Here is a 25,020-nt window from a genome sequence, read left to right on the forward strand (position 1 = left end):
CCTTCATTACACTCCATTTTTAAGAAATAATACTAACTTGGACGCGGTGGCACATGCCTGTAATCCCAGCATCTCTGGAGGCTGAGGCAGAAGGACCTCAAGTTCAAAGCCAGCCTCAGCAAAAGTGAGGCGCTAAGCAACTCAATTAGACTGTGTCTGTAAATAAAATACAATATAGGGCTGGGGATGTGGCTCAGTGGTTGAGTGCCCCTGAGTTCAATCCTTGGTACCAAAAAAATATTTAATAATAATAAGCTGGGGCTGGGGATGTGGCTCAAGCGGTAGCGCGCTTGCCTAGCATGCGTGCGGCCCGGGTTCGATCCTCAGCACCACATACAAACTAAGATGTTGTGTCCGCCAAATACTAAAAAATAAATATTAAAAAATAATAATAATAATAATAAGCAGAAATCCTTTGTAGATCTCACTCCTTCCATTGTTAGTCACAATGACACACATAGTCCAAGTTCATACAACAGTCAGTAATTCTTTTAGCTTCCCACCACCATGTATTATTTATTAATGCCTAACAAATACAACTTTCCAGACAGTGTTAGAATTTTTAAATGCTGAATATGCTTATTTTATAAAACAACCTTTTATATCTGGTTCTCCATGAGAGAATGGCCTTTGCAGTGAGTATTATCTCATTCTATTTCACCTTTCTTAGACTGATGGATAAGGGAGCTGATTGTTTGCACTGCACTGTAATTTGATTATCCCTCTTGTCTTGGTGTTTCTTATTCCAGATCAATAGAAATATTTCAGGTTCCCAATTTAAGACTGATCTGCACCATCCAACAGCATCACAAGCTTGTGAATACCATTTCCTGGCATCACGATCATGGCAGCCAGCCTGAGCTGAGCTATCTGATGGCCTCTGGCTCCAACAATGCTGTCATTTATGTGCACAATCTGAGAACTGTCCTAGGTAACTTTGGTTTCTTCCATACTTGGGGGGGTTATATTGCTCGTTCACCTACTTTCCATTCTGTTCTTTGTATGTTTTTACTTTATTTTTGGCTTTTTTTTTTCCTTTCTTTTGTCTTTTTTCTTTTTTTCCTTTCAAATACACTGTATTCATCTTACTCTAAAAGTCTTACAATCATGACAAAAATGTTAATTTAGAGAATGAAGAATACATACACATATGTGTACACATTATATATTATTATATTTATATTGTGAATTTTCTTGTACAAATTCAATACATGAAAATTTAGTATTAGCAAATATGTATTCATTCTGTGATATGAATACACCAGAATTTATCCATTCACAGTTGATTATCGTTAAAATTATTTACATTTTTTCAGAAGTAATATTACTTCTGAAATCTTCAGGAGCATGACTAGTTTTCTTACATAAAATTTCTAGAAGTAGATGTGAAGAGATGTGGACATTAAAAACATGGTTTTTTTGGGGGGGTTGGGGTTATGGCTCAGTGGCAGAGCACTGAGTTCTCAGCACCACATATAAATAAATAAAATAAAGGTCCATTGATAACTAAAAAGATATTTTTTTAAAAAACAGTTTTTTAAATAGTTAATGCTGAAAGCTGTCCAAAAAGCTGCCAGTTTATACTCCCTTCAGCAGGGCTGCTGTGTTATATACACCTTCGACACACAGCCCATTCCCATCTTTGATGACATCTAAAGCTCATAATCTTGTGAGATGGCTGTTGTTCTCCTCACTTCACTCATGTAGAATCTGAGGTCCAGTCCAGAGAGGTTAGCTAACTTCTTCCACAGCTAGTATACGACAGAATCGAGACCCAAGCTCACAGCCTCATCCCAGGGTCTGCATGTGTTCTAGGAAATACTGTTCCTGCCTGGTAGTTTAACTTTTTCATGAGTGATTTACCTCTGAAGGAACCTTAAACAGCTTTGAGCCCCTTTCAGCACCTACTGATAACCACAGTTCAGAAGGTCAGAAGGGCTTTTGCTTTTCGTTGTTATTGTTTTATTTTGTTTGTTTTTGCAGTATTGGTAATTAAACAAAACCCAGGAGCACCCTCACTGACTTACATATCCAGCCATTTTTAGACAGGATCTTGCTAAATTGACCAGTCTGGCCTTGAATTTGGGATCCTCCTGGCTCAGGTTCCCAAGTCACTGGGATTACAGGCGTGAGCCACCACACCTAATGGATCTTTCTTTATTTTTTTCTTTTTAGTTATCTTTATTTATTTATCTTTAATTTATTTGTTTTTAATTAATTTAATTTTATTTATTTATATATGGTGCTAAGAATCGAACCCAGTGCCTCACATATGCCAGACAAGTGGTCTGCCACTGAGCCACAACCCCAGCCCCAATGGACCTTTCTTTTTAATATCAGGGAAATGGGATTACATTTTCCCTAAATATATAGAAATTACCTATCACTAAACTGTTCATAGTGTTGCAGAGTGATTTCTTTCAGCAATAGTGAAAACAGTTGATTTTTAATTTCTGTTGAACTAATTTTTGTTTTCTGAAACAAAAACAAAAAAAATTTTTTTATTCTAACAGTCACTCTCCTGAATTAAAAGCAATGTGGGAAAAGTATTAAAGTTTAGACACATTAGGGTTGTAATAATACATAGTAGATACACTATAACTAAGGAGCATTGTTAAAGAGCCAATCCTATCCTTGTGATTATCCACTTTGGCAAAGGACATTAACTTATTTTTCATAGCAGCACAGATCTTTGTTTTTTAATTATTTATTTATTTATTCATTCATTCATTTTGGGTACCAGGAATTGAACTTAGGGACCCTTACCACTGAGCTACATCCACAGCCCTATTTTGTATTTTATTAGAGACAGGGTCTCACTGAGTTGCTTAGGGCCTCACTCTTGCTGAGGCTGGCTTTGACTCATGACCCTCCTGTCTCAGCCTCCTGAGCTATTGGATTTATAGGAGTGCACCACCACACCCACACACCCAGCTACCATCCTAGTTTTGATATTTTTATCTTTTTTTTTTTTTTTTTTTTTTAAAGAGAGAGAGAGAGAGGAGAGAGAGAGAGAGAATTTTTAATATTTATTTTTTAGTTCTCGGCGGACACAACATCTTTGTTGGTATGTGGTGCTGAAGATCAAACCTGGGTCACACGCATGCCAGGCGAGCGCGCCACCGCTTGAGCCACATCCCCAGCCCCTTCTTTTTTTTTTAAATAATTCAGTTTTTAAAGGAAGTTGCAATAAGAATTCAAAGATTTTCATCTACCTTTTGCCAGATTCATTTAGCATTTTTGCTATGTTTGATGAATACTGAACTTTTTTTTTTTTTCTTTTTGTGGTGCTGGGGATTAGAACCCAGGGCCTTATGCATGTGAGGCAATCAATCTACCATCTGAGCTATATTCCCAGCTCAAAACAGTTGTTTTTTACAAGTTCCTACAATTTGGTTTTATCTGGGATTTTCTCATAATTAGCTTGAGATTATACATTTTTATCTAGAATACTATACCATTAAGGATATGTACTTCATAGGATTACATCTAAAAGGCATCATTTTCATTATGATGGCTTCTGGAAGAAAATAATAATAGCTAACACTTTTTGTGTTAAACCTGTATTTGCCCAAACCCTGTTAATAGGCCCATATACTTAGCCACTAACAGTATTATCTGCTAAAAATCAGATCTGACAAAATCTTGACTCGTGCATTAACAAGTGTTAACACCTTCATCTAGTCTGTTTTATTTTGTTTTGTTATTGCTAGTAACGGTAGCAGTAACATCTTTCTCTTACCTTTTAGAGAGCAATCCTGAGGCTCCAGTGACCATTACAGAGCCCTACCGGACCCTCTCTGGACATACAGCCAAGATCACTAGTCTGGCATGGAGCCCACATCATGATGGAAGGCTGGTGTCTGCTTCCTATGATGGTACAGCCCAGGTACTGTTTTGTCCTGGCCCCTTGGGTTCTCACTAATTTAAACTCTGTCCTCTTCCCCCTCCCCCTCCAGTTGTGAACATGTTTTCCATCTCCACTGTCACCCTCTACAGAAAGAGATTATCTGAACTCTAGAAGGCATTTTAGTTTTATCTGGACCCTTAGCAGGCCAAGCCGGGTGACATACCATGAATATGGTAGGATAAATTGATGTGAAAAGTTCTCTTTCTTCAAACCCAAAAATGAAAATAAAGATGAGCTGCCAGGCCAGAGCTATGTTGAAGGAGTTTAGGTGTTAAAACCAGAATTGACCATAGCAGCTAGGGAACTAACATCTGTGATTAGTGTCTGTCTCAGTATTGAATTGTAATTCAGTTGTTTGCACAAACTGGGAGCCATGAAGACAGGCCTGCTTTCTGTGAACTGGACAGAAAGATAACTAAAGAAATAACACAGCAGCTAATCATTTGTCCAAGGACTTGGGAACAAAAGAATTACCTATGGGAAATTAGAACTCCAATTTCTAATGTAGGTATGGATTATTTTTTTCATGATGCCAGAAGCCCCAGGCCAAATATTAGCAGATGGATCCGGTTTGGAACAGTGTGATCCATGGTGCATCAGTAAAAGCCCATTCAGAATCTCCTTAGGAATACCTAAACTCACTGGAGCATATAAGCCTCCCACGTGAAATAGTACTGTGAAATTGAACTCCTAAGAGAGAAATTACAAACCACATGAGGAAATAAAGAGCCCACAGGTTTTTGTTTTTGTTTTTTTGTTTTTTAGTTGTTGATAGACCTTTATTTACCTAGTTATATACGGTGCTGAAAATCGAACCCAGTGCCTCACACATGCTAGGCAAGTGCTCTACCACTCAGCCACAACTCTAGCCACCCCCCCACCAACAGATTTTTTAATTGAATAAATTATGCCCCCCAAACAATAGAATAACCAGAAAATTTATTGTCATGTATGTGACTTCTGGTTTCAGGTATGGGATATTCTCCGAGAAGAGCCTCTTTATAATTTCCGAGGACATCGAGGCCGACTGCTTTGTGTGGCATGGTCTCCTTTGGATCCGGATTGCATCTACTCAGGGGCAGATGACTTCTGTGTATACAAATGGCTAACTTCCATGCAAGTTCATTCCCGGCCTCCTCAAGGTCAGTAAGAACATGGAACCCATACAATGCTTGCCTAATTCCCTCTCTCTTGCTCTCTTAATTGAGTTTATAAGAGACAAGCAAGGAAGACATTCATGCAGGGAAGGAGCACAGGATAGTAGGGGTCTGCAGCCCACGCAAAGCAGGCAGGCTTTGGGGGCTGAGAACAACACCCTCAGACAGTAGCAAGTGTGCCTAGGGGTCAGATCTTGGTTGCTAAATATGAACCTAGAACCTTCCTTTATGCCAGAAAGGAAAGATGAACTCAAAGAATTAAGGAGACACATCAGAAGGACACAGAAGGGGCTGGGGATGTGGCTCAAGTGGTAGCGCGCTCGCCTGGCATGCGTGCAGCCCGGGTTCGATCCTCAGCACCACATACAAACAAAGATGTTGTGTCCGCCGATAACTAAAAAATAAATATTAAAAAATTCTCTCTCTCTCTCTCTCTCCTCTCACTCTATCTTTAAAAAAAAAAAAAAAAAAAAAAAAGAAGGACACAGAAGCCAGCTTGACCAAATCTGAGAGGATTTGAACTTGAAAATAAGTAAAAGGAAAATTCCACTCTGGCCATAAGCAACTGGAAAAATTAGAATATATTAAGCAACTAGAAATTTCTCCAAAGGAAATGAAATTATGTGTTCACATAAAGACTTTAAGAATGCTCATAGCAGCATTATCTGTGGTTGCCAAAAACTAAAAACAGCTCAAATGCTGATCAGTAGATAAATGAGTAAATCGTGTAGTATCCCTGCAATGGAATTCCACTTGGTCATAAAAGAGAAAGTAACAGGCGAGATACAGCTTAGTGGTAGAGCATGTGCTTAGCACGAGACCCAGAGTTCAGTCCCCAAATCAAAGAATAGAAAGGTACTGATAAACAACAAAATTAGTGAATCTCAAAAAAATTATGCTAAGCATAAGAAATTGAACACAGAAGACTACATACTATATAATTCTAATTATATGAAGCTCTACACAAGGCAAAACGAGTAATAACAGGTCAGTGATAGCTTGGGGCAGGGATGCATTTCATAGTGGTGGGTTACACAATTATGATCTGTCACAGGTGATTTTTAAAATAAGAATAAAAACTTAAAAAATGAGTAACACTAACAAATTATAATCTAACGAAGAAATTCATGCTGATGTAAATAAATGAGTGCCTAAATAAGTGGGAGGCAAGACTTCCTTATGCCACCTGATGACTTTAGAGTGAATCATGGGATCTTGAAAAGAAGCCATCCCCACAGGAATGCCTGCACACCCCAAAGCACAGCATCCTCCCACAGGACGTTGCACCTTCTGAAATTGAACTCCTCAGAGAAAAAATGCAGATTGATATTCAGCAGTCATTGTAACAATTTTTAGTCAAGAAACATCAGCGGGCTTGTAGTTCAGTGGCAGTGTTTGACCTTAGGTTTGATTCCTAACACTGGGGAAAGAAAAAAGAAGAAAAAAAAATCCATGGATGCTTAATAATAAGCAGGAGTAGTTTACTTTTTCAGTGGGTAACCTACAGTATGCCCTATTAATCTAAAGTGATTAAACCAAAGAATGGAACAAATAAAAATTATATGCTACCTCATAGGTTGCCCTGAAATGAACACAGCTTCACTTCTGTGTATTCCTGCTGAAAATGAATAACCTGAATCTTTAAAAAACAGCAGGCAGACCCAAATTGAGGGGAAATTAACAAAATTACTCTTCTGTAATCTTCAAATTTCAAGTCATAAAAGTCAAAGAAAAGCTAAGCAACTCTTCCAGGTTGAAGGCATGGACGGTCCAATGCAGTGGGTGGTCCTGGTTCATTTGCTTTTGCTGTAAAGATATCATTGGTGCAGTTGGAAAAAGTTGATTAATGAGAGTGGGGAGTAGATAGTGATAGTGTAGCAGCATTGATTTCCTGACCTCAGCGGCTGTGGCATGGTGATGTTGGAAAATGTCTTTCTTAGCAGGACACACACTGACTTATTCAGGGGTAATCAGGCATTATATTTATGATTTAATGAAATCTCAAAAGGCTTGGTTTACATTGTGATAATAACACTATAAAACTTCATTGGGAAGAAAAGAAAGTAAGGCGAGTAAGGCTGTCAGAGCAAAGAGTAATATAATGATGTACTAGAGATGACCACCAGGGCACTTTTAACCATGAATGTGTAGTTCAGCCTATGTTTTTTTGTGATTTTTGTAGGCAAAAAAAGTATTGAATTAGAGAAAAAACGGCTCTCTCAACCTAAGCCAAAGGCCAAAAAGAAGAAAAAGCCCACCTTCCGAGTGCCGGTAAAGCAAGAGTCATTTGACGGGAACGAAGAAGAGGGCATAAAGGAGAACTCAGGACCTGTTGAAAATGGAGTGTCAGACCAGGAAGGGGAGGAGGAAGCACAGGAGCCAGAGTCACCCTGTGGCCTTGCTTTAGTGGGTGTGTGTAGATCTGGGTGCCACTAACTCTTAAGATTTTGTCATATCTAGGGAACTAATCTGGATTCTTACTCAGTCTGAAATTTCTGTCTCTGACTTGCCTTATTTCCCAACTACTTTCTTTCCTCATTTCCCAACTCCCCAGCAAGCAACCTTGGTTGGTGTCTTTGTGGTTGGTGTCTTTGGTGCCTTTGGAAACTATTAGTTTTCTTCAAATCTTTTAAAGTCTCTAAAATAAACATCTTTGATGAAGGAATAAAGGAAATAGAACCCTGTAGAGGATACCAGGAAAAGGTCTTAACAGTATGACGTTATTGGTCATATCTATTCAAAGAAGCCACTGTCCTTTAAAAATCTGACTATACAAGCCACTACCTCTCTGGGAACTTAGGAGTTCCCACCCATCCTCCCTGGAGCTCATTCCTACCTTTCTGCCTATCAGAGGGAAACTGAAGATCAATTGTTAAGTTCTTCCATCCAGTTAAGTTATATGGCAGTTCTCAGATTTTTCACACACAAAAAAAAATTCTATCACTAATTTTCAATAATGTATTCTAGTTCATGTTTGAAGAGAAGTAGTTGTTAAGGATAAGTAAATTGTTGTGGGTAAGTAAAGTGTTAACACTTTTATCCTTTTATATACAACCTTAAATATCGGATGCCTGTTACCAACTAAAAAATATGATTAGGTAGAAGACAGTATAAATAGAACTGATGATTTATGTTTAATTCTAAAACACTACTTTTAATGTGGCAGAATCGGTGCAACCAAAATATATAGTATAGAGGCATCCCTGAGTCATTGTGTCCCAAAGAATGGCTGCTGGACCCGTAGTTTGGGTTAAAAAAAAAAAAAAACTAAAAACGTAATTTGTATTTTAGGTTCATCAGAATGTCTTCATATCACCTAATGGCTATACAAAATGTTCTTTACTCCTATAGGTCAACAGGATTTTTTGGTTTTGTTTGTTTTGGTATCAGAGATTGAGCCTAGGGGTCCCAACCACTGAGCCACATCCCCAGCTCTTATTTTTTATTTTGAAACAGGATCTCATTGAGTTGCTTGGGGCCTTGCTAAATTGCCAAGGCTGCCTTTCAACTTAGGATCCTCCTGCCTCAGCCTCTTGTGCCATTGGGATTAGAGGCTTGTGCCACCCTGTCCAGCAAGTTTTGTTTTGTTGTTGTTTTTGGATTTTTTGGTTTTTAAATATTTATTTTTTTTGGAATAGTTGGACACAATACTTTCATTTTATTTATTTTTTATTTGGTGCTGAGGATCGAACCCAGGGCCTTGCACATGCTAGTCATAACCCCAGCCCTGGTTTTTTTTTGTATGTTGGTTTTGTTTTTTGGTTTTGCTTGTTTTTTAAGGAAAAAAAATATATGTTCAGGATTATGGGTTGTGATTCTGTAACATGTATACTTAATATTCTCTAATAGTTAAGTTATTCCTTGTTTACATAATAAATGTTATTACTATTTAGTGACCTAAATATATGGAAAGCAACTTATCACCTGAGTAGAGTTTGAGGATAACGTAGTTAAAGAGGCTAGAAGTCTTTTTCTTAGCCAAAAGTTCTGAATAATAAACGTACAGGTTTCTGAAATAGCCAGTTGGTGAGGCTGAGGAGAGACCACCCATACGTCCTTTCCAAAGCATGTTTTGGTAATAGATAAAATTACATTGCTAGGCCTAATAAAGCTCTTAATCAAATATATATATATATATATATATATATATATATATATATATATATACTGAATTCTACATTATTCTTATCCCAAACATTTTTCCTGTTTTTCCCTTGTGGTGCAGTTTCTAAAGAACCAGTTATTAGTACTCCAGTTTCCTCAGGCTTTGAAAAGTCAAAAGTCACTATTAATAACAAAGTCACTTTACCGAAAAAGGAGCCACCTAAAGAGAAGCCAGGTCAGTATCTAATAATTGAAATACTTTGTTAGACCATCCTAAGATATTACATGCAACTGAGAACTCAAAAAAGTATTTGAGGTTGATTGGTTTGTTGAGTTTTTAAATATTTGTGGGTATTCTGATTGTGTTTCCATCGGGTTCATTCTTTTTATTTTTTTATTTTTTTTTATTTTTTTTTTTTTTTAAAGAGAGAGTGAGAGAGGAGAGAGAGAGAGAGAGAGAGAGAGAGAATTTTTAATATTTATTTTTTAGTTTTCGGCGGACACAACATCTTTGTTGGTATGTGGTGCTGAGGATCGAACCCGGGCCGCACGCATGCCAGGCAAGCGCACTACCGCTTGAGCCACATCCCCAGCCCGGGTTCATTCTTTTTAAATATTATTTTAGCACTTGATGAAACGTTTTGGAGTTGATAGTTGATACATTGCTTCATAAATGTTACCAAGGGCATTTTATACATGGTATGCACATTAAATATGAAAGTTTGTTTATAGGAGTAAGAACTTGTGTGTCCAGTAGTATCCCTCTAGCTAAGGTTGCAATCCCATAAGAGGTAATCATTCTGTTGTGTTTCTGATCTGCTCTTGAGACGGTCTGTACTTTGATTACATTTCAGAAGCCTTAATCAAAAAGAGGAAAGCTCGTTCCATGCTTCCTCTGAGCACAAGCCTGGACCATAGGTCCAAAGAAGAGCTTCATCACGACTGTTTGGTGCTAGCAACTGCAAAGCACTGCAGAGGTACAGAAATACATTTCCTTGACCCATGTGTAGTCTTCTGGGAACTGGCATGTATCGGGTGCTTACTATTTGTTAAATTAATGAGCACACAGATTCTAAAGTTGTTTTCTGTGTTTCTGCATTCTTTGGCATCCTTTGCACCCACTTTCACCCCCATATCCTGCTGTCAGACTCCCTGTTCAGTTCCTTTTATATGTAGTGCTGTGCTTTAATTATTCTCATCTAGCTGCTACCAGCCATCTCTGTGCCCAAACCAGGATTTTGGCTTTAATATCTCAGCATAAGTCAACTCCTTCCACCATTTTCCCCGATTGAACAGTATCTTAGGTGCCATTTTTCCTTATTGGAAATACACTCATAATGTGGCAGTTCCTTTATTTTATTTTTGGTTTTTTTATTTTTGGAAAAATGAGAAATTACACCTTATTTGATTCAAATGTATGGTATGTCAAGATCATTGTATTGTCATGAGCAACTAATAATTTAAAAAAAGCCCTCATTTAATGCCCATTATTTTGATATCTGAGCAACTTTATTTTTTTTTTATTTTCAATTTGTTGAGTTGTAAGAGATGTACATGATAAAATGAGACTCTAATAGTCTAAAAAGAAAGTAAATCTTCCCCCAAAACCCAATTCTCCTCTTTTCCTCCCTAGAGGCGACATTATCATCAGTTTCCTATGTCTTGCCAGAGATATTTTATGCTCTTTTTTACTATACGTAGCCTTTGGATCTTTGCAAAGACTTCCATTAATTAATTAATGATATAGTTTTACATTGTTTCCCTTATTGAAAATCAGAGAATGAACCTTTGCAGTAGGTCCCAGTGTATAGTTTTGTTTATTTTGGTACTAGGGATTGAATCCAGAGCTACTCTACCACTGAGCTATACCCTCTACCCTTTCAATTTTTTATTTTGTGACAGGGTCTGATGAAGTTGCCAAGGCTGGCCTTGAATTTGCCTTGAATCCTCTTACCTTAGCCTCCTGAGTATAATAGGCATGCACCACCACACCCAGCTGTGTGGCAGTGAATACGAAGGACACTCTTTGCTTGTTAGTTTTGTTTTGCATGCTTTTTATTTAGATGTAGCATTTAAATGTTGAATTTTAGGTTTCCTTTAACATTTTTTCACCAAAAATTTTGTTCTGAGCAAACTACGTTGTCTCTGGATTTTGCCCACCTGAGCTAAAAATTTTAGATATATTTTCATATTTTACTACCTTCACAATGAGCTAGGGTCCCTTTTGGAGTAAATTAAGGTCACAGATCTGTTTTGTTCACTGTCTAAAGTGGGTGTTTTGAAAAACATTCAGAAGTTATTGGATAGGAAACAGTAAACTATGTGATGATTTAATCTTATTTTTTTTTCCTCTATTTATTTTGTATTAACAGAGCTAAATGAGGATGTGTCTGCTGATCTTGAGGAAAGATTTCACCTGGGGCTTTTCACAGATAGGGCTACCTTGTACAGAATGATTGAAACTGAAGGTGAGGCAAATCCAGTCAACGTAATCCCTTCCATATTCATCCTTCCCTAACATTTATATGCACCTCTTTTTGTGACTGCTATTCTCTGTTGTTGTCATTGTACGCGCAAAATGAGGGTTGCACACCTCAGCAGATTCATGGAAGCCTCAGCAGATTGAGAGAAGCCGTTTATTCATTCGAGGATTCAAGCACTCGGGCACTGTAGGGGCTCATTTAATGGATGCAACAGTGGTCTTCAGTTATAGGGAAGATTTGGGGTTTATAGGATACAATTAGTGTGGTTTCATCATTGGAACTTGTGGGTATGCCGGTCGGATAGTCAGGGGCTAGTTATTAAAAGATCAAAAGGCTGAAACTCATTGTTACTTAGAGAGATAGGAACCCAGATTGTGAGGAATGGGTATTTTTGCCTCCTTCCTTCAGTGCCTGTTGTAATTGGAAAAGGATTCCCAGGGACATTGATGCTTGGCTAACTTCCCTCCCTCCTCCAAAGCAGCATTTGCTTCATTTTCCTTTGGGGGCTATTTTGTAAAAATATTATTTTCCATAACTCCATGCTTTTACATATTTGCAAATATGCCCCTGACTTGGATATTTGTATCCATCCCCTGCATTATCATAATGCCCTAAACATGTTCATTTTGGGTGAGAGGATGCACGTGAAAATGGTTGAGTGGGCAACTCATCACACTGGTTCCAGGCCCCCTTAAAATCATTCTGGTAGGTGACTAATTCATAAGTGAGTGACTGTTTAATTTCCTCTTTTATTCTGCCTGTTTTTAGAAATCAATGAAGACAGATTTTCTGAAACATCTTTCAAATACTGTCTCTCTTCCATACAGGAAAAGGTCACTTGGAAAATGGCCACCCAGAATTATTTCACCAGCTTATGCTTTGGAAAGGAGATTTAAAGGGTGTTCTCCAAACAGCAGCAGAAAGAGGGGAGCTGACAGATAATCTTGTGGCTATGGCACCAGTAGGTATGTTCTTTCTGACAAAAGTACTATCATCTAGTATATAACCACTAAAAATGGCTCACCAGGGCTGGGGTTGCAATATTGCAATATTCATTTGTATTTACACAGTAATGTAGCACTCAATGGTAGAGCGCTCGCCTAGCATGCATGAGGCACTGGGTTCGATCCTCAGCACCACATAAACATAAAATAAAGATATTGTGTTCACCTAAAACTTAAGAATAAATATTTTTTTAAAAAAATGGCTCACCAGTGTCAACCTTAAAATCACTTATAAATGCAGTTAAATACAATATGGTACAATTCCCTACAATACAATAGGCTAATACCTCAACTCAGATCCCACAAAAGGGCAGGAAATTGACACATTAATGCCAAAAGCATAATTGGTGACACATTAGTCCATTCTGTGTGACTGTAACAAAACACCTAAAGAAAAGGAGCTTATGTAGCTCATAGGATAGAGATTCAAAAGCATGATGCCAGTGTCTCTTTAGCTCTGGTGAGAACTTTCTGGTCAAAAGCATCATAGTGGTAGCACTGTAAGCAGAACAGAGGCAGACAGTAAGCCAGAGATCAGGGGAGGGTCAAGCAGCTTCTTGAGGATTTTTTGGTTTTGGTTTTGGATTTTGTTTTTTCAGCACACACACTGAAGATTAAACCCAGGACTTTACACATATTGAATATACATACGAGCTATATCACCAGCCCAAGGTTTGCTCTTCTCTAAGAACCCACTGTCATAGGAATCAGTCCATTCTATACAATCAACATCTTTTCCAAGTGTGGCCCCCCTCTTAAAGGTTCTAACACCTCTTACCACTGCCACAGTATAGACCAAGCCTCTAGTACATGAACAGGTACAAAACATATCTAAACCATAGCCAGTGAAAACTTCTTGAAGGACAGTTTGACCATTAATTAAAATACACACAACCTTTGGCTCAGCAATTCTAATTATAGGAATTTAAGTATATTCAGATACATGAATGACTTTCATCAAAGTGATGTTTATAATAGCAGAGATTGCAAGAACCTCTGTGTCTATCAGCATCAGTAAGAGACTGATTACAGCAGGTATATCCATACATTAAGTCTATGTACATACTAAAAGAATGAGGCAGCTATATGCATTCTGTCATGGAATGGACATCCAAAATACAGACAGAAAAGAATCAGGGTATAGGTCCACAACGGAATATTGCAGTATTCATTTGTATTTACACAGTAATGTAGTTACATATTCATAGACTGTTCCTAAGTTTTGGTAATGGATATTGCCTAAAGGGAAAGGAATTTGGGCAAGACATGATAGAAAGGTTCCAAGATAAAAAAGAAACCTTTTATGCCATCCTATATAGTTTTGTTTTATACTTTTTATCCAGTTATGCTATATATGTAGAGCAAGAATCTTGAGTATACAATAAATTTCACAAATTGAATGTACTCTCATAAGCAGCACCCACATCAAGAAATATATCCTTACAACGAGGCATGATGGTTCATGCCTATAATCCCAGCGACTCCAGAAGCTGAGGCAGGAGGATCACAAGTTCAAGGCAAGCCTCAACAACTTAGGGAGATCCTGTCTTAAAAATAAAAAAAGTGTTGGGGATATAGCTTAGTGGTTGAGCCCCCCTGGGTTCAAACCTCAGTACCAAAAAAAGAAAGAGAAAAAAGAAGAAAATATACCACTAGATAAACTCTGGAAGTTACCCCATGGTACCTTCCAGTTGCTCTTTCCCTTAACCCCAAAGGGGGTAACCACTTTCCGGAACTTAATACTTTTTTGTGTCTCTTGAATATTATAAGCAAAGGAACTATTTATGTTTTGAACATGGAAGTGAAAAGAGGCAAAAGAAGCAACTGATCTGTAATGGCAGTTGAATCAACATCTGAATGTTCTGCTTAATGCATTATCTGGGGAAACAAAATTTTCAGCCCAAATGTACCTGCTCCCTCCTCCCCTTCCATAAACCTTTTTTTTTTTTTAACCACTATCTTTCCTTTTTTTCAGCTGGCTACCATGTATGGCTATGGGCTGTGGAAGCCTTTGCCAAACAGTTGTGTTTCCAGGATCAGTATGTCAAAGCTGCCTCTCATCTGCTTTCTATTCACAAAGTATATGAAGCTGTGGAGCTGCTCAAGTCACACCACTTTTACAGGTTTGTATGGTCCTAGAATTTATCCAGTAGTTGTACATAATATAATCTAAACTTCTTTAAAGCAATATAAAATGAAGAAACTACACAAAACAGGTAATAGATGAACAAGTTATTACAGTGGGAACTCCCTTTTGAAGCCCACCTGTGAAACGAAACAGGATCTTGTGAGCCACTACAGAAGTTCTCCTGACACCCCCCCCTTTTTTTTTTTAATAAAAATCTAACATTCCACATTTAGTTGAAATGCCTTTCCTCTATTCTCTCCTAATTCCCTCTTCTCTAGAAGTAACAACATTCCTGAGAATGATACAAATCTTTCCCATATATATTATGTTTCACTATAATACTTATGTAATTACCAAAAACAATATGAGAAAAAAATAGTTCTTGTACATAGCATACAATTGGGTCTTGTTTTTTTCCAGTCTGATATCACTGCCATTTAGTTGGAAGATTAGACCATTTATATTTAAAGTAAATATTGATGTGGTTGATTTAAATTTACTGCCCTGCTATTTGTTTTCTATTTGTCCCATTCTTTTTTTTTTTTTTCTTCTTTTCCAGCTTTCTTTTGGATGAACTGAGTGTTTTTAATTTCTAAGTATTTTTTTAATTTATTTTTTAGTTGTAGTTGGACACAATACCCCCATTTTTTATTTATTTTTAAATGCAGTGCTAAGGATTGAACCTAGGGTCTCACGCATGCAAGGCAAGTGCTCTACCGCTGAGCCACAACTCCAGCCCCTTAATTTCTAATTTAAAACTGTAATACTGACTTATTAGCTGTATATTCTTTATTTTTTAGTGGTTGCTTTGGAGTTTGTATTGAGCATTTTTAATTTATGACAATTTATTTTCAAGTAATATTATACTATTTCATGTGTATCATTGTACTTCCTTCTTCCCATCCTGTCTGCTATTTTCATATGATATTTAATGTTGTACACGTAATAACCCCACATTACACTATGAATATTTTGCTTTAAATAATTCTTTACCTTTTAGTGATTTATTTCCTAGCATTTTTCTTTCTTCTATGTAGATCCAAGTTTCCATTTGCTGTCAATGTCTTCACTTGAAGAACTTCCAACACTTTTTTATACTATGTTCTGCCAGCAACAAATTCTGTGTTTTTGTTGTTGTTGTTGTTGTTTGTTTGTTTGTCTTATCACTGCTTCAGCAGTTCTATTTTTCTCCTTTTTTGAATTGTTCTTTACTTGACTGCTGAATTTATTTCTCTCTTTGCAGGAACTGTGGGTTTTTCTCATTTTAGGACTTTCCTCTCTCATTAATTTGCAGCAATTTGATATAATGTGCTTTGGTGAGATTTTCTTTTGCTTATCCTGGTTGGGTTTTGCTCTCTTCCTTCAGAGAGTGTTGAAGTTTGTTTTGGCAAGTTGAAGACATCTAGATTTTTTTCATGACATGGTCTAAGCTTTTTTAGGGCAGGATTAGAGAAATCCATAACCCAGAAGTACTTTAGCTCTTCTACCTTCTGAAGTCTTCACTGAATTGCCTTGTGTTATTCAGCAACTCACAAATCTGATGTCTCCAAGCTCTGAATGAGCTCTGGGATCACTCAGCTTATGGTTCTTCCCTAAATGTCCTTTGTTCAGCCTTAAGGAATGTCCTACACATCATGGCTTTGTATTTAGCCAGAGACTAAACAGAACCCCATGCAGAATTTTGGCAGTCTTTCTCTGGACAGCTTCTTCCTTTCTAGTATCCTGTCCCTCAAATTCCATTTGTTCTGTTTCTCCTCAACTCTTGAGTCTGCTGAATCTCCACTAAGATTCCACTTAGAAAGTGCTTTAGATAGGAAGTCGTTGTCACAATAGGGCTCACATTATCCTTTTCTCTTAGAAATGACAGCTTTTCACTGTTGAAAACAATTGTTTAGGGCTGGGGATGTGGCTTAAGCGGTAGCGCGCTCACCTGGCATGCATGCGGCGCAGGTTTGATCCTCAGCACCATATACAAAGAAAGATGTTGTGTCTGCCGAAAACTAAAAATAAATATTAAAAAAAATTCTCTCTCTTAAAAAAGAAAACAAAACAATTGTTTCATACAAATTCTACTCAGTGTTTAAAAACGTTTTATGGCAAGGGAGTAATTCTGGTCCCAATGCTCCATTTCAACTATAAATAGAAGTCCCGAAATACTTCTTAAATATTTATATCATTTAATCTAAAACACTTTTATTCCAGCTATAACTTTATTTTGCCGCAACTCAGAATTTGTACGCCATTTAGAAAATATTAGTTTGCTGAGTTATACAGATCTTCCAAATGTTGGCACAGTTCATTATAAAAATATTTTTTTTAATCACATTTCTCTGTAATCACCATCAATCTCATAAGAAAAGTCTTTATCTTTTGGGAAGCTATCAGGTTCCCAGTGTTTTCTAAAATTTGAATCTTCACTAGCAAGCTTAGATTTTATCATTGGCAATGGATACTGTTGATTTCCCTACAGTAATAGGCTTGCTTTGTTCTTTTTTAAGAAAACATCTTTCAGATACCCAACTTTAAAGAAATGGGGTGCCATGAAGAAAGCAGCTTGTTCAACTTGCAGTTCAGGTTTTTATTAGAGACAGTCATTCTTTGGAATACAGCAAAGAACATAAAATGTTCTTCCCATTTTGTCACATGAATTTTAAAATGTTGACTTGAGGGGTTTAGTAAAATTAGTAATGTTTAATTAATATCACTTTCTTGATTCCTGATCACATGACACCGGTTTATCCACCATAACTTTTCACAATCAGTGCAAATGTCAGCACACTTTTTAAGAGGCACATAACCTCTTTGCACTATTATGAAAATAGTTTTGACCTCATGAACCCTCAAAAGGGCCTTGAACCCCTAAGAAATCCATAGACCATTCTGTAAGAACTTCTGGCTTGATGAAGATTGAACAAAATCATGTGTTTTTAACTTGCTAGTGTAATGGAGGAGTTCGGTTTTTTTATAGGAAGTTGGAACATTACAGACAACATAAAAGGGACAGTTTATTCTTCCCTGTGTCCCTCCTAGGACTTCCTAGAAAGAAACCTTTTGGTGTTGGCTAAAGTATCTCTTCTTGCCTTTAGGGAAGCTATTGCAGTTGCCAAGGCTCGGTTGCGCCCAGAGGACCCAGTCCTGAAGGACCTGTACCTCACCTGGGGAACCATCCTAGAAAGAGATGGGCATTATGCCATAGCAGCCAAATGGTAAGCTCGAGGGAAGCATGGGTGACCCAGGAACAGCCTCCACCGGCAAGAGCAGGACAGAATTAAAGTACAAGTCTAGAAGTGGAAGCAAAGTAGCTAGAAAATGTTTAAAAATGTGTATTAAACCCAACTTCACAAGATTTAGAAGGATCTGCCTATTTGGTATTATATAAGTCATCATAACATCTGTAAACCTCAATAGCAGGCCCAGAGATTCTGCCATTTTCTAGTGATGTTTTATACTTTTCCCAATAAGGAGAATGGAGAGAATGACCCCTCTGTTTGATTCAGATTGGCTGTCATCCAGGTTCCCTATATTCTTAACTCAAGCTATTGTCTGTCACACACCATGCTGAGTTACACTGGCCTGAACCTTCACAAAAACAACCAGACGCAGTGGCACCTGAGGCCATAGCAAAGTGGACAGAAGGAAGTAATGCTACTACCCTGGGGGGGGGCGGGGATAGGTGCTCTGATGACAATGCCCTGTTTGGGGTTTGCCTTCACATTACAGCTATTTAGGAGCCACTTCCCCTTATGATGCTGCCAAAGTTTTGGCCAAAAAAGGGGATGCAGCATCACTTAAAACAGCGGCAGAGCTGGCTGCGATCGTAGGAGAAGATGAGTTGTCTGCTTCTCTGGCTCTCAGATGTGCCCAAGAGCTGCTTCTAGCCAAAAACTGGGTGGGAGCCCAGGAAGCCTTGCAGCTGCATGAAAGCCTACAGGTCAGTTTTATTTTCTCCTGGGATTAAGAGGGATGAGTCTCAAATCCTTTTCTAGTCAAATGCAAGTGAATAACCCCAATTGCACAAACTCAATTTTATCCTTAGAAGTGTCTAGCAAGCCCTGGCCATTTTATCCCACTGAAGTACCATGTCTTCTCAGTTACTGTACTTACAAGAGGTAATGTGGACATTCATAATAATTCCCTTGCTCATCAGTTTAAACAAAACATCTGTGAAACCGGGCACAGTGGCACACACCTGTAATCCCAGCAGTTTGGGAGACTGAGACAGGAGAATCGTGAGTTCAAAGCCAGCTTCAGCAACGCGCTAAGCAACTCAGTGAGACCCTGTCTCTAAATAAAATACAACATAGGGCTGGGGATGTGGCTCAGTGGTCGAGTGCCCCTGAGTTCAATCCCTGGTACCCCCCAAAAAAATCTGTGAATAGCCTTTAGGCCCCAGCCTCTGGGTTATAGTCTAGTGTTTCTGCGTTGATGTAATCAGCAGGGTCATCCTGGAAGGGAGAGCATGGTTGGCCTCCAACAAAACTCATGGTGCTCTTCCTGTAACACCTCTCGTCAGCTATAGGCTGTAAAAATAAATTATAAAAATATGTAGGGAAATAGAAGTGTTTTATTTCTTAAATGCTTATTTGTCCCTATGTAGCTAAAAATTAATAATTTGGTAGAAGATGTAATTCAGTGGTGGAGCACTTCCTAGTGTGCCTGAAGGCCTGGGTTTGATCTGCAGCAATAAAAAAATAATGATGAGTAACGTACCAATGTCTTTTTTAACACATCAAAACTGAGATGATATTTAAAGCATTGGCACTCTTCACCCAATTTCCAAATAATATACACATTTGGTCCCTTTTAGAAGTCTGCTTGTCAGATACTAAAGAGGTTGTTTTTAGTGTTGATTTTCTATTTCTTTGTTTTTGGGGATTTTTGTTGTTGTTGTTTGTTTGTTTGTTTGTTTGTACCGGTGACTGAACTCAAGTACTCAACCACTAAGCCACATCCCCAGCCCTGTGTTGTATTTTATTTAGAGACAGGGTCTCACTGAGTTGCTTAGTTCCTCATTGTTGCTGAGGCTGGCTTTGAACTCACAATCCTCCTGCCTCAGCCTCTGGAGCTGCTGGGATTACAGACATGCACCACCACACCCAGCCAGTAATGAGTTTTTTAAATTCCTTTTCCCTAGCAATAGTAAATAGGCTTAAGACAGTTCCTAGCTGAGTATTTAAAGTCCAAAGAAAATGCTACATGGGGAGTAGCTTTCTAGAAAGAGCAAATAAAAAATGGATGCACAAATGGTATATCTTGAAAAAGAGTGCCACAGAGTTTATTTTTTATAAAATGACCAAAATCTGAAGAGACTTTAATTTACAACAAAAAAAAAGTCAGAACAGTTATTTCACCTATCAGCTGTACTAAATATTCTGAAGAGTGCATTTTGACTGTATGGTCTTGGCTTTTGTTCTGCATCAAATGATTCCTTTATAAACCTGCTTGGAGATGGTCTGTGCTCCATGCCCCTCCCTCAGATCTGCAAAGCTTGTATGTCCCAATACTTTCAGCCTTTATGCATTACATCTGTATTCTTCATTCTGGGGTTTGGGAAGGTAGAAGGAACCTGATAAGCCCAGCCCATCTTTTCTCAAACTGGGCCACAAGTTTTAGGTGGCTGGCCTTATATGCAGCTTAAATTATAGTAAAAGATACTATAGTTGAGGATTTGTTGTAAAAATGGTTTCTTGGGCTCCAAGGACCAAAGGATAGAATTCCCCCAAAAGGCCCCTGGAAAATATCTATTAGACTCTGCCTCTTTTTCCCACTCATATATTACTTGACTTGAACAGGCAGTTCACAATGATGGGACTTGGTTGCTGCAGATGCAAAGGGGAATACTTTCAAGAACGGGGAAAACTCTCTAGGGAATCAATTGCTTTTCTGTGTAATGCTTCTCCTCTTTGTTGTTGGATCCCAGAGTCAGAGACTCGTGTTTTGCCTGCTTGAGCTACTGTGCAGGCATCTTGAGGAAAAACAGCTTCCAGAAGGCAAAGGCTTCTCTTCTTACCACGCTTGGGCCACAGGCACCGAAGGGCCGTTTGTCCAGAGAGTGACTGAAGTATGGAAGAGCATTTTCAACCTGGACACCCCAGAGCAGTATCAGGCTGTCTTTCAGAAGCTGCAAAACGTCCAGTATCCATCTGCCACAAATAACACTCCCTCCAAACAGGTACCTGGGTATCTATGCCAGCACTTGATATTAATCACTCGGTTACAAGGCTTCCTTAATTCATGTCAGTATAATAGGGAAGCAGGTAAAATAAAGTTTGCATTTCAGAAAAAAAAACAAGGCAGGTCCAGAACCCCTCAGATTACTTAAAGCCCTTTAGCTTTGAAGTAGTCTTGGATCAGTATTTTTTTTCTAAGTCTGAATAGTATAGAGAAAAACAGAATAATGTAAATACACATATTCATTTGGGGTTTTTTGTTTGGTTCAAAAGTAGGAAAAAATTGAAATCGCTATTGTTCCTTTTCTCAGCCCCATCCCCATTTCCTGGCTCATCAAAAGCAGTTTCTGTGTTGTACCATATATATTATTTTGTGACTTGTTTATTTCAGTGGCCACTGTAAAATTACCCATTTTGATACAAAGAGATCAAGTTTATTTATTTTGATTGCCTATGTCCATTTTGTGAATATGCCTTGATCTATCTACATTTTCTTAAGTACTTTTTTAGTTGTAGATGAACACAATATCTTTCTTTCTTTCTTTCTTTTCTTTGGTACTGAGGATCGAACCTAGTGCCTCACACGTGCGAGGCAGGTACTTTACCACTGAGCCCCAGCCCCTACATTTTTATATATATATATATTTTTTTTTAATTGGTTGTTGATGGATCTTTATTTTTATTTTATTTATTTATTTACATGTGGTGCGGAGGATCAAACCCAGTGCCTCACACATGCTAGGCAAGTACTCCACCACTGAGCCACAACTCCAGCCCCCTACATTTTAAAATGAAAGGATCCTTTTAAATTTTTAAGGGGGGGAAAAAAAACTTTGGAAAACAGTCTGGAAGGGTTTTTTGTTGTTATTTTTATCTTTTGCAGTTCTGGGTACTAAATGACAGGATTTCGTGTTGTTATACAGGCTGCAGTCCTTCACCTCTGTCTCCCAACTAGCTGGGATTACAAGCATGTTTCACCAAGGCTGCCTTAGTTTTTTCTAAAGTTAAATATACATGTACCGTGTGACCCAGCAATTCCATTGCTTAGATATTTCACTATAAGAAATGAAATCAGGTATCTATACGAATACTTGCATGCAGTCATTTGTACCAGCTTAGTTCACAATAGCCCAAACTAGAAACAACCCAAATATTCATCCACTGGTAAATCCATATGCAGACAGAGGTGCATTTGGGCCAGGTGCAATGGCACACACCTGTCATCCCAGCAGTTCCAGAGGCTGAGGCAGGAGGATCATGAGTTCAAAGCCAGCCTCAGCAACTTAAGCAAATCCCTAAGCTACTTGGCAAGACCCTGTCTCTAAATAAAATACAGAAACGGACTGGGGATGTAGCCCAGTGGGTACGCAAGCCCCCACCTGGGTTCCTGGGTCAGTCCCCAGTACCTCAAAAAAAAAAAAAAAAAACTGGTTCATTCATATAATTAAATATTTTACCAGAAAACAAAAGGAACACATTTCTGCTGCACAAATAATGTCAGTGAATCTTGAAAACATGCTAATTAAAAGAAACAAAAGACTGTAAGATTCTATGGTCCCATTTATCTAAATTCTAAAAACAACAAAACTGAAGTGGCAGGAAACAGATCAGTGTTTTCCAGGGGCTAGAGTGAGGAGCACAGAATAGTTTTCATTGATGAAGGTATTCTATCTTGATTTTGGTGATACGGTACCAAACTATACATTTGCCAGAATTCATCAGACTATGTATCTAAAACTGGTTGATTTGTATCTTAATTATACTGTGAGCTTTGATTTTTATTATAGCTTTTATTTAAAGGAAATGAAAACGTAAAGGCATTTTCTCAGTGTGACACTTTAATTGCAGACATTGTATGTTGCTATGAAAGTAGATATGAAAGTTTCTTATGGGGAAGCAAAGATGGGTTGTGAAAATAGGACCTTTCAGAATTGTGACTTGAGTGTACCTACGTGCAATGCCTGCCACAAAAGGAGGTTTAACTGAAACTCTGGCCCCTCTCCAGCTCCTGCTTCATATTTGCCATGACTTGACCTTGGCAGTGCTGAGCCAACAGGTGGCCTCCTGGGATGAGGCTGTGCAAGCACTGCTTCGGGCTGTGATCCGGAGCTACGACTCTGGGAACTTCACCATCATGCAAGAAGTCTACTCGGCCTTTCTCCCTGATGGTAAGTGACCCCCATCTCTGCCTCTGGGGCACACCCATTAATGGACAACCTATACACAACTATGTATTACCAGGAGTATCAGGGTTATTAAAAGATGAAGATTGGCCAAGTTGTGTCATTTGATAGCAAGTTTGAATTCTCTGATTCAAGCTCCTAAGAGGTAACCAGGATGTCTACACTATTTTCCTTTACCTACCCACCTTACTGCCTTCCCACTTTCTACACCCAGTTTAAGAGGAACAGAAATGTTAATGCGACACAAGCTAGTAAGATTAGAAAAGCGCAGTAAAAGACCTTCCTTGAGCTGCGCAGTTCATCACTGAACTAAATCATTGTGATTTTTTTCAGAGCACATTGTGATCTTACCTCAGTCACTGTGCCCCAGAGCCTATAGTAAGACAGATGGCATACTGTCCCATGCCAGGAAGTACTTAGCTTCAGTTGGCTTTGGGGAGAAGCGTGCGATCCCTGCTGTCCTTTTCCTTGGGGTGTTCCTCTTGGGTAACAGGGCAAGATGCCAGATTTCTGGCAAATAGAGAAACGTACAACTCGGTACTCTCCTTCTTCTCCTAGGCTGTGACTACCTAAGAGACAAACTGGGACAAACTGACCATCAATCCCCAGCCATACCAGCTTTCAAAAGTTTGGAGGCCTTTTTTATTTACGGGCGTCTGTATGAAATCTGGTGGTCTCTCTCCAGGCCTTGCCCTGAGTCCAGTGACTCGGCAAGGGCTGGTCACGGGAGGACTCTCTCTGTTGAGCAGCTGGACAGTGCCAGGGATGAAGAGACTGACCCTGAAGCTGCTCCTCAGCCAGAGCCAAGCAGACCTGCAGAACTACTATTGAGACTCACAGAAGAAAGTAAGCGAGTGCTGAGTGCTTGTAAGGAGCTCTTTTCAGAAAAGCATGCCAGTCTCCAAAACTCACGCAGAACTGTTGCTGAAGTCCAAGAGACTTTGGCAGAAATGATCCGTCAACACCAGAAAAGTCAGCTCTGTAAATCCACAGCCAATGGTCCCAATAAGAATGAACCTGAACAGGAAGAAGAACTTGCTAGTCCTCAGAGCCAGTGGTAAGTACTGAGTTGAGCACAACACAGAATGAAAATTATCCTCCTAGACTCTCATGTCATTATGTCTCAAGTACATGATGTAAATGATTGGAGTCATTTGGAAACAGTATATACAGTATTTAAGTTAAATTCCAAAGGCACCGACTTCGAAATGAGATGTGAGTTCTAGGGTCTGGCCCCACCAAATAACCTCAGGCAAGCCTCTTAATGTCTCAGCTTTAGTTTCCCCACCAAGGATATACCAGAGCCTGGCATAGGCACAGTCGTATAATCCCAGCTACTCAAGAAGCTGATGAGGCAGGAGGATCTCAAGTTCAAGGCCAGCCTGGCTAACTGAGAAAGACCTTTTCTCAAAATAAAATTTTAAAAAGAGCTGGGGATGTAGCTCAGAGGCAGAAGTTCCTAGCTTTAGTACCACCAAAAATAATAATAATAATAATGAGGCTACCAACTCCTACCTCCCCCACAAAAAATCAGTCATATAAAATGTGGAGTCACATGACTGCATCATTAATGAAAAACAATTCTATTATTCTATGCTATTAAAAAACACACACACACACACACACACAAAGAGTAGTGTATAAAACTGCACACTTAGCTGACAAAATCTAAATGATGGGATGCTGTCACTTCCTAATCATGTCCAGTGAAAACAGGCCAGTGGAGGACGGGAGCCAATCACTGACCACTACAGAGCTTTGCTGGAAGCTTCACAGTGTCCGATAATTTCTGCTTGGTTATTATGCTAAGTACCTTTTACCTTCATTATGTTCCCTAGCACAAAGCCCAGAAAATACTAGAACAATCAATAAACATAGCTA

The 25,020-nt window shown here is 38.6% G+C and overlaps 1 protein-coding gene across 2 annotated transcripts in view; it reads left to right on the forward strand.

The window, feature by feature from the left end:
• The window catches only part of GEMIN5 (gem nuclear organelle associated protein 5), a 44,449-nt gene that overhangs the window by 16,045 nt on the left and 3,384 nt on the right, over window positions 1-25,020 (forward strand). Inside the window, exons 13-26 of one of the 2 annotated variants that reach the window (XM_081304323.1) lie at window positions 750-931; window positions 3,750-3,889; window positions 4,881-5,052; window positions 7,250-7,477; window positions 9,293-9,406; window positions 10,026-10,148; window positions 11,544-11,639; window positions 12,482-12,619; window positions 14,634-14,781; window positions 17,873-17,992; window positions 18,507-18,717; window positions 20,707-20,958; window positions 22,962-23,124; window positions 23,698-24,196. In XM_081304323.1, the coding sequence (XP_081160449.1) occupies window positions 750-931; window positions 3,750-3,889; window positions 4,881-5,052; window positions 7,250-7,477; window positions 9,293-9,406; window positions 10,026-10,148; window positions 11,544-11,639; window positions 12,482-12,619; window positions 14,634-14,781; window positions 17,873-17,992; window positions 18,507-18,717; window positions 20,707-20,958; window positions 22,962-23,124; window positions 23,698-24,196 (2,586 nt within the window). The remainder of the gene's footprint in view (window positions 1-749; window positions 932-3,749; window positions 3,890-4,880; window positions 5,053-7,249; window positions 7,478-9,292; window positions 9,407-10,025; window positions 10,149-11,543; window positions 11,640-12,481; window positions 12,620-14,633; window positions 14,782-17,872; window positions 17,993-18,506; window positions 18,718-20,706; window positions 20,959-22,961; window positions 23,125-23,697; window positions 24,197-25,020) is intronic. The other variant, XM_081304324.1, reaches the window with a different exon arrangement.

The sequence above is a fragment of the Spermophilus citellus genome (genome assembly GCF_964194105.1).
Source record: "Spermophilus citellus genome assembly, chromosome: 1".
Classification (NCBI taxonomy): domain Eukaryota; kingdom Metazoa; phylum Chordata; class Mammalia; order Rodentia; family Sciuridae; genus Spermophilus; species Spermophilus citellus.